General features: G+C 40.6%; 1 protein-coding gene across 2 annotated transcripts in view; it reads right to left on the bottom strand.

Annotated features, from left to right (window-relative positions):
* Positions 1-1092: 1092 nt before the first annotated feature.
* LOC106586591 (uncharacterized) overlaps positions 1093-12257 on the bottom strand; it is a 37759-nt gene continuing 26594 nt past the window's right edge. For both annotated transcript variants that reach the window (XR_006761931.1, XM_014174037.2), the window contains exons 2-3: positions 6478-8582; positions 1093-6238 (exon numbers count right to left, since the gene is read on the bottom strand). Coding sequence is in view for 1 of the 2 variants with exons in the window: in XM_014174037.2 (XP_014029512.2) it covers positions 5043-6238; positions 6478-6820 (1539 nt within the window). In the remaining variant the exon portion in view is untranslated. The remainder of the gene's footprint in view (positions 6239-6477; positions 8583-12257) is intronic.

Raw genomic sequence — 12257 nt, 5'->3', positions numbered from 1 at the left:
AGTGTTTGTGTGTGTTTTATCTCCCATTCTGTGCTTGGGGTCCACACAGCTTGTGAACTCTTAACTCACTGTAGCTGGACGTGGTATGCACAGACGAGAAGCTTCACCTGGGGAGAGAGGAGTCCATCAATCAAATGTTATTTATATAGCTCTTTTAACAACTTGTCAGTCTTTTACAATAACTTGGACTAGAGCCCCTCTCACCATGGCTATGAGTTACGCTGTGTGTGTGTGTGTGTGTATATATGTATGTGTACCTTGGTTGTAGGTGACTCTGCCAGGCGAATCAACAGTTTGTTGATGCCTGGCACTGGGCTGAATGAGTAGATAAAGTGACTATCCTGTGGGGTGTAATTGAAAGAGGAAAATATCAGTGACATGATTCAATCAACTAACTATGAAGTAGAACAAAAAATAAAATCAACCGTTCTCCAGACCTCCAGGCCAGGAGTACTCCTGATAGAGTGAGACTCACCAGGAAGATGGGCAGCTGGAACATGTCGTTCAGCACCGTGGCATGAACACTGTAGTGCCCGCACAGCCTGGCTGTGATCTCACTCAGGAAGTTAGCAAGGAAAAGTAAGAGCAAGATACCAGAGCCTGGAAAGAGAAAGGAAGGAGAGGGAGACCGAGATTATGATGAAAAGCTTTCCCCCAAACAAGAGCAGCAATCCAAATGTACTGCATCTGTATAATTGTTTAAAGTATTAAAGGGACAGATCACTTTTTTGAAGGTTTAGCTTATTTTCAACTTACCTAGGGTGTTGTGGAAGTCTGGAAGTCTATGGGTATCTGCTAGCATCCTATTAAATACCCATAGACTTCCAGTCATAGTGCTAATGCTAGTTAGCATTGGCTCACAAAACTACCTCTTAATCCTTCATACTGGACACAGATACATAAAAATAGTATCCACGAGTTCATCTGACTGTGGGGAAGTAAATAAAGGGCCTCATTGCCAAAATCCTGAAGTATCCCTTTAAATCTCAAAACTGTTGTTTTCCATAATTGTTATTGGTACAATTCTAAATCCCTGTTGGAACATCAAGTAGGCTGTATGAATATTCTCAGAACTGAAATAACATTTGAAAGTTTACATCAAGTAACAATTTATTAACCAAGCAAATATAGTATCTTACATTTACAGTACACAATGAGCACCAGGGGGCAACAAAAGGCAGCTTAATAAGAAATACATACTGAAGAAAAACCACTCTTAATGATGTCCATGTCTTTAGATAGTAAATTGTGGGGTGTGTAACAACAGACCCTATACAAGTCAGCCTTAATGTTAAACTTAAACAGCTGTTGTGAAATCAATATGGTTAAGACAGTAGTGAATAATAGAAATATTAATATAAAAAGTGTAAATGTTTATATTAGACAAGCAATAAAACAATTACATGGAACACTAGAGCCTTATAATCTACATCATATTTAGCAGGAAAGACAGGTACAATAGGAATAGGTTCTGTGTGATTCTCTGAAACCAATTCCACACGTAGAACAAAGGAACCAATTCCAATTGGCAAAATCACATTTACAATAGTAACTTTTGGTCAAAGGCGTGGATTGGAGAACCAAAAACGGCCTGAAATTGGATGGGAAGTCAACCAACATTATATTAAAAGTTACTAGTGACCATAAATGATTGTGGGGCGATAGCCTCCACAATATAGTATGAATTGATTGAGGGTGTGTTCGTAAATTCATTTTGGTTATTTACGATTTCAGAGCACTCTCCCTTGAGTGTGCCAGAGCGCACAATAACCCACGATTTTTTCATTGTTACAACTGTTGAATAACTGATGAACTTACGAACGCGCAACACCCGTTGAATATGACAGTTGTCAGTAAAGGTTGGCAAAAAACAGAATTAAATTGTTGCTAGCAGTTACACAGTTACAGTCACTAACGCTCTAGATAACAAGCTCTGCTAGGGCGAGTTAAATGGTCAGAGTGAGTTCGCTCCTTTGTGTCTGGAAGTAGCTAGTAGGCTAACCAACTTTAGCAAGCTAACCAACTGCCGTTGTGAGACAGCTCTCACGTGTTCATTTCTTTACAATAAATACCAGCAAAGGATGTGCTACCTTTTTTGTAGCATTTCTACAATGCATTTCTACAAGTTCTAACACTAGATCGGTTGCTCGGCAACAACACAGCATTTATTGATTAACAGCTTGAATACCACCATATAGCTAGCTATCTACAGTAGCCTAGATTTGTTTGCATACATTTCTTATGTCTAGCAGCCTGGTGCAAGCGGGCTGCACCAGGCTGCTAGTCATAAGAAATGTATGCAAACAAATCTAGACTACTATAGAGAGCTAGCTATATGGTGGTATTCAAGCTGTTAATCAATAAATGCAATGTCACTTGTTAAATCCACTTCAATCAGTGTAGAGGAAGGGGAGGAGACCAGTTAAAAGGATTTTTAAGCCTGGAGACAATTGGAGACATGGATTATGCATGTGTGCCATTCAGAGGGTGAATGGGCAAGACAAAAGATTTGTGCCTTTGAACAGAGTATGGTAGTAGGTGCCAGGCGCACCGTTTTAAGTGCTTCAAGAACTGCAAGGCTGCTGGGTTTTTCACAAATTGTCCACCACCCAAAGGACATCCAGCCAACTTGATACAACTGTGGGAAGCATTGGAGTCAACATAGGTAGGCTAGCATCCCTGTGAAACAATTGACACCTTGTAGAGTCCATGCCCCGACGAATTGAGGCTGTTCTGAGGGCAAAAGGGGGTGCAACTCAATATTAGGAAGGTGTTCCTAATGTTTTTTACACTTAGTGTAAGTGAGAAGTAGACATTGGTCTGAAGCCAAACCCATCAGCCATAACTCACGCTGCTTCAGGATTCTCCACACTTCTTTCAAAGAGTTTACTTGAATACTGCCAATGACTGGAACGAACTGCAAGTCACTGAAGCTGGAGACTTATTTCTCCCTCACTAACTATAAGCATCAGCTGTCAGAGCAGCTTACCGATCACTGCACCTGTACACAGCCCATCTGTAAATAGCCCACCCAACTACCTCATCCCCATATTGTTATTTTTTTGCTATTTTGCACCCCAATATCTCGACTTACACATCATCATCTGCACATCGATCACTCCAGTGTTAATGCTAAATTGTAATTATTTCACCACTATGGCCTATTTATTGCCATACCTCCCTAATCTTACTACATTTGCAGACACTGTATATAGTTTTTCTATTGTGTTATTGACTGTACGTTTGTTTATCCCCTGTGTAACTCTGTTGTTGTTTTTGTCGCACTGCCTTGCTTTATCTTGGCCAGGTCGCAGTTGTAAATGAGAAATTGTTCTCAACTGGCCTACCTGGTTAAATAAAGGTGAAATATATATATTTTTTTAAATACTCCCAGTCACCTTGGGAGAAGGGTGGAAAATCGGAAATGCAGCCATAAATGGGCCCTTTGCTGTGATCTGAAAGTGTCACTGACTTTGCCCGGTGCAATAGGTGGACAGATTTGTCCCTTTTCAGAACCTTTCAATGGTCCTGAAGCGCACACTCTGCCCACTTGGCAAGCCTAATCAACAGCACCTTTTGACTAAAGCAACTCACCAGGACTGAGATGGCTCACTGGGTCATGCAGCTGTGGGAATCTGGCTTAGTAATGAAAATGAATGTCAGCTCTAGATGCAAATATCCACAAAAACTAGCATGATTGAAAGGAATGATAAAAACGCTGTTTTAAAAAAATATATAAAAACAACTACTGATACACCAGTAACTAGGAATACTAGCTATCTAGCTAACGTTAATAACATAAGTAAAATATCCATGATAATAAATCCAACCATGCTTCAAAATGCATGGATGTAGATAGTGTATGCATGTAGGCCATGCAGTGGAGGCTGCTGAGGGGAGGACGGCTCATAATAATAGTCAGAACGGAGTGAATGGAATGGCCAACACATGGAAACCATATGTTTGATGTATTTGATACCATTTCACTGATTCCGCCTTCAGCCACTACGATGAGCCCGACCTCCCCAATTAAGGTGCCACCAACTTCCTGTGATGCCATGTATTTATAATCCATTAAAAGTCACACAAATTTCAAATGGAATAACCCGCTAAATTCACAAGTTTGCTGGTCAGTTGTTTAACTCAAAACCTAACCTACACATATACATTAGTTACACATACAATGGTACAGGCAAGAATACACAAAACATTTTGTACATCTGGATCCAGATCAATTTGGTGAAGTATACCATTAGTGTGATCTAAAAGGTAAAGTTATCAGTTTAACGGTCTAGGTTTGCACAACTTTCATCTACAAAGTAAAAAAAAAACTATTAACTGTAATTGGTACATGTAATCTATTAATGTTGAACATATATTTAGTGCTCATGCATAATATTTCACTATGTAGCCTAGATGCTACAGATAGGCCTACTTGTGGATTTGTTTCTCTCAATACAATAGAGTAACGCAATATTATTTTCAATTATATTTTATCATTTCTATGACTCCAAGTATTGATTCTCAATCGATTCTGAATTTATTTTGCTAGGAAGTTAACGTTAGCTAGCGCTAGTTGGCTATACCTGCGCCAAAAGGTCCAGTATTTTTCATTCTCCACCTTGTTCTCCAACTTCTTTTTAGATGGGGAGCCAACATGTTTTCAGCACTTTTACTTCCATGACTGAACAAAAATCGTTTTCTCATGTCTCTCTCCTGTCCTTCTGCAGCAGACATGGTGAGCAATATGTTTGAAACATCAAATCGCAATAAAATCAAAGTATCGAATCGCAGTCCTTATAGAATCGTGAGAATCGCAATATATATACACATGTGTATATATATAGTATTGGCACCAAAGTATTGTGATAAAATCGTACTGTTAGGTCCCTAGCAATTCCCAGGACTAACAGATACGTAGGTAGAATAAAGTAGGTAGTGACATTATAAAATTGTTACATAATTATTGCTTTACAATGTCAGATCAGAGTGAGCAAAGATGGTCAGATTAAATCAAAAGCGTTGAAACTAGTTCAAAGTAATCATAAGTACAGATAAACTGGAAGATCTTCTGGAAGTCCCAACGGCACCTTTGGTTTCTGTTGCACCCCTGGTTTCTGTGTCCCTGGACTTTGTTTTTCATGGTCCATGTTTTGTTTGCCTGAAATATGCCTCCTGCACATTGTCATTAATGTGTTATGCACATAGTTTTTTACATCTTTCCATGTTCTGCCTTGTAGAACTGGTTCAGCTGCAATACATGCATCACATTCTGTTTTACCTGGAATCTTCATCAGTTTAGTGAAGTCTCCTAGCTGCCGCCTGACTGCAGCCTGAGCCTCATCACTCCATATCTTCTGCTTCCTTTGTGTTGCCACAGCAACAGGACCTGCCTCTAGTCTCTCCTCTTGATCCTGTGCAGGTACAGTCCTTGTTCCACCAACCTCTTCCTTAGCAATCTTTGCCGATTCTTTCTTTGTCCATTTTCTGGGGTCCACTCTTGTAAGGCCCTTCTTCCTTTTAATAGATTTTACTGTGTTGTGCACATAGTTTTTGATGTCCCTCCAAGTCCTGTCTCGTACAGCTGGTTCATTGTGGAGGCATACTTCACAGTCCCGTTTACCTGGAACCTTCATCATTGAGATAAAGTGTCCCAACTGACGCTTCACCGCAGCCTTAGCCGCATCACTCCACGGCCTCACAGGACTTGTCCGCGCAGGAACTGTCCTGACAGGAAGTTTCTGCGTTGGAAGTGTCTGTGCATGAAGTGTTGGCGTAATAACTGTATGCGCAGGAAGTGTCTGTGCAGGAAGTGTCTGTGCAGGATATGTTCCTGCAGGATATGACCTTGCAGGATTAGTGCCCGAAGCATATGATGTTGCAGGAGATGAAAGGCCATAAGGACTTGCAGGATATGATCTTGCATGATGAGTCCCTGCGGTATATGTCCCTGCAACATATGAACCTGCTGGATAGGTCCCTGCAGGATGTGTCACGGTAGGATATGCCCTCGCAGAATCTGTCCCCGCAGAATATGACCTCGCAGAATGTGATCCTGAAGGATATGACTTCTCAGGATATGTCCCAGCATGATATGACCTTGAAGGCTGTGCCTCCACAGTATATGACTTCGCTGAATATGTCTCTGTAGGATATGATGACCCAGTAGGACATGTCTCGGTAGGATATGTCCTTCCAGTATCTGTCCCCGCTGGATATGTCCCTGCAGAAGATGTCCCTATGAAATGAATAGAAACAGAAGAAAAGGATTCATGAACATGTGCCATTATCATATATTGTGAAGAGGAACAGAGCAAACACTATAGAGTAATAAGTTGCCAGCTTCTCAAAAATGTAGGTCTAGTGAACATGTAAATGTGCAAAAACAACAGATTTTTCCACTGAATTTATCATTTAACCCCTTAAAACACAATGGACATTTTTCTCCAAATACCCTGTAAAGCAACTAATACTCACCATATGTAGGAGAAACAACCCTTTCCTCAGATGGCCCTGGAATTACCACTGGAACCTGATCCATTGCAAGCAGCAATTTGCTGATTTCTGCTAGATGTGCTGCATTTTCAGAGAGCCTGTAGTACTCTTTATGGACCTGGGTGTCATGTCCCAATAACTTTGCCACCTGATCCAATTCACTTTCATTCAAGTTTAGTATTTGGCAATGGATAGCAACCTCTTTCCTCACTGTCGCATGGATCAGACTTTCAGGATTCTTTGCATCACACTCATGTGCACACTTCCTCAGACAGTCAAACCCTCTGATGTAGCTTGCTGCATCCAGGCTACGATGCAAAGACATAAGGGTTGTCCTTTGACACACCAACTTTGTCTCTGTTTGCAATAAGGATCTCAAGAGATGAGATCATCCTCTCTGTTAGTAGGACTGGCATTTTCCTACCATTTTTGCCTTCTATTTCCAACCTGGTTAATTTGTCGTCACCAAGCTCCTGCTCCAGCCTTGAGAGGCTATTGAAAATGTCTGCACTAGCTGGAGCTTTCTTCCTGTTTGTGTACGTTTCCAACAGCATTTTCGCAACTTCCCCTGTCCTTTTTCTGTTGAAGAGAGCTATTTCTGCAAGAAGAGTTTCATTGAGCTTTTTCCAGACAGCGTTGGTGGGGTTCTCCAGCAATTCTTTCTTCGCTGTGTCCTCTGCAACCTTGAGAAACTTCTGAAGTTTGATCAAATCCTCAGTTAGTGAAGACACATCAACTTCATCACACTGAGGGACAGCACTGAGGGATAGACCGGAAAAACAGTTATTCCAATCGTTTTCAAGTAGTTCAATAAACCTTTTGGCTTGTTCCTCTGCCTCACGGTCCTCTGTCATACGACTCTCCCCAAAAGCTATTTCAGTAGCTCTTTTCAAGGAATAGCCAATCTTTAAAGCAAGAGATGGGGTCTTGTACCTGTCGGAGGCAGGGTCATGACCACTCATTTTCCTGGCAGCATGAACGGCCAATTTGAATTTGGATGGTACACATACTTCATGCAGATATTGAACACCACAGTCCATCTCATTTACAGCAAGTACAAATCTAGCCAATTCCCTCATTTTTGAACCAATGTAAGTAAACTGTGACTTGGCATGACCATGCTTTGCAGATAGTGCATTGCCATATTTACATATCAGGGGATCATTTTTGATGTGGCATAAGATGTCATCTTGATTCATATTGTGTATTATTTCTTCACATCCTCCAGTAGAATAGACAGGCAATGGAACAAGTTGAGAGGACCCAGCCTGGATCCTCACTCTTTTTCCTCCCCTTGTTTCATCTTGTCCTTTTCTAGCGTTACATGTGCTCTCATGCTTCCATAAATCAATTTTGGTGAAAAAAGCTAAGCAGTGTTGGCAGGGCAGGCAGTCATGCACAGAAACACCATCGTAAGATGGTCTACACTTTCTCACAATTTCCCCATCTCCACTTTGAAGAACTTCTAAGTTGTGTTGATAGTTGCCTTTGTTACGGAGTTGGTCAAGCAAGAGAGACCTGATTTTGGAGAGTTCTGGGAAGCTGATAGCATGAGCAACAGCTTCTTCTTCTGCGTGCATCCTTTCTAAATGTCTTGCAATGTTGTGGTGTGGTTCATTGCAATACAGGCAGAAGGGTTTTTTGTCCAATTTTCTTTTACCATCATCTGTCGTATCACATGCACTGACTGTCAATTTTGTGCTGGAACGTAGGCTTGACCTTGTACCTTTCCGTGGAGCAAACTTCTTGAGGCGAGGTTTTTTAGCTTGTGCTGCTTTTTGGGGGGACAGCTCAGATTCACTATTATCGCAGGGGCTTTCTGCATTAGATGGAAGAGGATCTGAACCACTTGGGAGGTTTGAATCCAGTCTTTGTCCTTCTACTTCATCACCTGAACTGTTATCATCACTTGAACTGCTCTCTTCAGCACTATTTTTTATGTCACATAAAGCTCTCTCCATGTCATATAAAGTCTTCTCCACATCACTTGAAGTCTTCTCTTCATTGTGTAGAGGATTTCCTTTCTCGTGTAAAGGATTCTCTTCCTGGTGTTCCCCATCCATCGTTTAGGCTGCTACCATCTGCACCTACACAAAACACAGCATAGGTTAGGAGAAACCCATCATCATAAGCCTAGTACATGGTAAGAATGTTGAATGGAAGTATCCCAGGTACAAGCTGTGCGTATGTGAAGAAATAGGAATATAGCCAATCACTGTTTAGGCGAGCAGGTTGATTACAAAGTAATCATAAATGAGCTCTGCTCAGGGTTTCCATTAGCCGGTAATTGCGGGCATCTATTTTTTTTACCGGCCAAACTGACCGGGAGAAAAAGAAAAAAATCCCTTTGCAAAATAATGCTTAATTGATAGACAAATCTGACAATCGTAAATACATTTGACAGTCATGCTTATTGGTCAATTTGTTAAATATTGTGGAATTAAATTGGGGCATGTGTATCTATTTTTTGCGGAATACCACTTGTCAGACAGCGCTAGAGCTGCAGCTCACCAGCTCATTGTTGCTGGAATAAAATATGTGCTTTTATAATAGCGCAACAATACGATTGCATTTTAAAAACAGTTTTGATGGCCACGATTAAAAAGAGCTACTATTTTTATTTATCCTATTTGCCATGTATAGGCAACGGTAGGCTATCAGCATGTCACCAACCACTTTGCAATGTGAGCTGGAGGCAGTATGCATTTTGAAAACATATACTTAATTGATGAAACCTGAACGTTTTACTTATGAGGCATGTCTTACATTGCTTCAATGTAGCCTAGGCAAAATCTGACCATAGAAACATGGAGGCAATGATTTCATAAAAACTTCCTCATATGCCATTGAAACCATGCATTTCTCTCCTGTTCTATTGGTTTTCATATCAACTTTCTTTCATTGTCCAGAAGCCAAAAGGCACAATCCTAGTCATGTACACAACATGTAAAGTGTATGTCCCATGTTTCATGAGCTGAAATAAAAAAAATCCCTGACATTTTCCATACGCACAAAAATCTTATATCTCAAATTTTGTGCACAAATTTGTTTACATCCCTGTTAGTGAGCATTTCTCCTTTGCCAAACTAATCCATCCCCCAGACAGGTGTAGCAGATCAAGAAGCTGATTAAACAGCATGATCATTACACAGGTGCACCTTGTGTTGAGGACAATAAAAGGCCACTTTAAAATATGAAGTTTTATCGTCACACAACACAATGCCACAGATGTCTCAAGTTTTGAGGGAGTGTGCAATTTGCATGTAGACTGCAGGAATGTCCATCAGAGCTGTTGCCAGAGAATTGAATGTTCATTTCTCTACAATAAGCTGCCTCCAACATCATTTTAGAGAATTTGGCAGTACACCCAACCGGCCTCACAACCGCAGATCACGTGTAACCACTCCAGCCCAGGACCTCCACATACGGCTTCTTCACCTGTGGGATCGTATGAGACCAGCCACACGGACAACTGATGAAACTGAGGAGTATTTATGTCTTTAATAAGGCCCTTTTGTGGGGAAAAACTAATTCTGACTAGCTGGGCCTGGCTCCCAAGTGGGTGGGCCTATGCCCTCCCAAGACCACCCATGGCTGGGCCCCTGCCCAGTCATGTGAAATCCATAGATTAGGGTCTATTTTATTTATTTCAATTGACTGATTTCCTTATATGAACTGTAACTCAGTAAAATCGTTGAAAATGTTGCATGTTGCGTTTATATTTTTGTACAGTATATTAGCAACCCATCCTAGTTGTTGCATCTTGTTACGTGAATAGGTTATATGGTTTCTGAGTGAAATCATTTAGTCAAACCTTTAATCATATAATTTCCATTACACATCTTTAGATTCCCCCTCTTTCTAAGTTTCTAACCTGTTAGGGCTAGGGGGCAGTATTGACACGGCCGGATAAAAAACGTACCCGATTTAATCTGGTTACTACTCCTGCCCAGTAACTAGAATATGCATATAATTATTGGCTTTGGATAGAAAACACCCTAAAGTTTCTAAAACTGTTTGAATGGTGTCTGTGAGTATAACTGAACTCATATGGCAGGCAAAAACCTGAGAAGATTCCTTACAGGAAGTGCCCTCTCTGACAAGATCTTGTTCTTCTTGTCTCTGTTTATTGAAGACTGAGGATCTTTGCTGTAACGTGACACTTCCTACGGCTCCCATAGGCTCTCAGAGCCCGGGAAAAAGCTGAATGATATCGAGGCAGCCCCAGGCTGAAACACATTATCGCGTTTGGATAGTGGCCGGTCAGAGTACTCTGAGACTCAGGCTCGTGCACGAGGGCACGATATGTTTTTATTTTCTATCTCTTTGTACGTATACACGCTTTCCCGGTCGGAATATTATCGCTTTTTTACGAGAAAAATGGCATAAAAATTGATTTTAAACAGCGGTTGACATGCTTCGAAGTACGGTAATGGAATATTTAGAATTTTTTTGTCACGAAATGCGCCATGCTCGTCACCCTTATTTACCCTTTCGGATAGTGTCTTGAACGCACAAACAAAACGCCGCTATTTGGATATAACAATGGATTATTTGGGACCAAACCAACATTTGTTATTGAAGTAGAAGTCCTGGGAGTGCATTCTGACGAAGAACAGCAAAGGTAATAACATTTTTCTTATAGTAAATCTGACTTTGGTGAGTGCTAAACTTGCTGGGTGTCTAAATAGCTAGCCCTGTGATGCCGGGCTATCTATTGAGAATATTGCAAAATGTGCTTTCACCGAAAAGCTATTTTAAAATCGGACATAGCGAGTGCATAGAGGAGTTCTGTATCTATAATTCTTAAAATAATTGTTATGTTTTTTGTGAACGTTTATCGTGAGTAATTTAGTAAATTCACCGGCAGTGTTCGGTGGGAATGCTAGTCACATGCTAATGTAAAAAGCTGGTTTTTGATATAAATATGAACTTGATTGAACAAAACATGCATGTATTGTATAACATAATGTCCTAGGGTTGTCATCTGATGAAGATCATCAAAGGTTAGTGCTGCATTTAGCTGTGGTTTGGGTTTATGTGACATTATATGCTAGCTTGAAAAATGGGTATCTGATTATTTCTGGCTGGGTACTCTGCTGACATAATCTAATGTTTTGCTTTCGTTGTAAAGCCTTTTTGAAATCGGACAGTGTGGTTAGATTAACGAGAGTCTTGTCTTTAAAATGGTGTAAAATAGTCATATGTTTGAAAAATTGAAGTTTTTGCATTTTTGAGGTATTTGAATATCGCGCCACGGGATTACACTGGCTGTTGAGCAAGCGTCCCACCTAGCCCAGAGAGGCTAACTGAGATTTTCATCTCTGTCACATATGGAGCCACACTCATCAGGTGCACTGTTTAGAATGGTGTTATCCCGCAAATTGCATTTTGGCAAACGCTTCATTACAGGAGTTGCATGTTGATAAGGGAATTTATATGTTTAAAGTAATGAGGAATTCCACCCTGAAACCATATAATTGTATGAAATTTATTAGAATCATAAAACTATAATCTGATGATGTGTGTAGTTTTAGTCAGAATTAGAACAAGGACCTTTTGCTCCTTTTTAGTATGTAAGCAGGGTGCAAGTGTGAAACAAATGATAAAAGGAGCTATCGACAGACAAGTTGTACTACTGTGTTCCTTACGGGACATTCTGTCCCCACCCGTGGAGTGGAGAAACTGTTAGGCTTGCAGAAGATTATGAAACATGTTGCAGATTAAAGAAACAATGTATGTGTGTAGTGGAAAAACACAGA

The sequence above is a fragment of the Salmo salar genome, chromosome ssa25 (genome assembly GCF_905237065.1).
Source record: "Salmo salar chromosome ssa25, Ssal_v3.1, whole genome shotgun sequence".
In the NCBI taxonomy this organism is placed as follows: Eukaryota; Metazoa; Chordata; class Actinopteri; order Salmoniformes; family Salmonidae; genus Salmo; species Salmo salar.
Note: the sequence above shows the minus strand (reverse complement) of the source record. Positions and strands in the feature narration are given on the sequence as shown.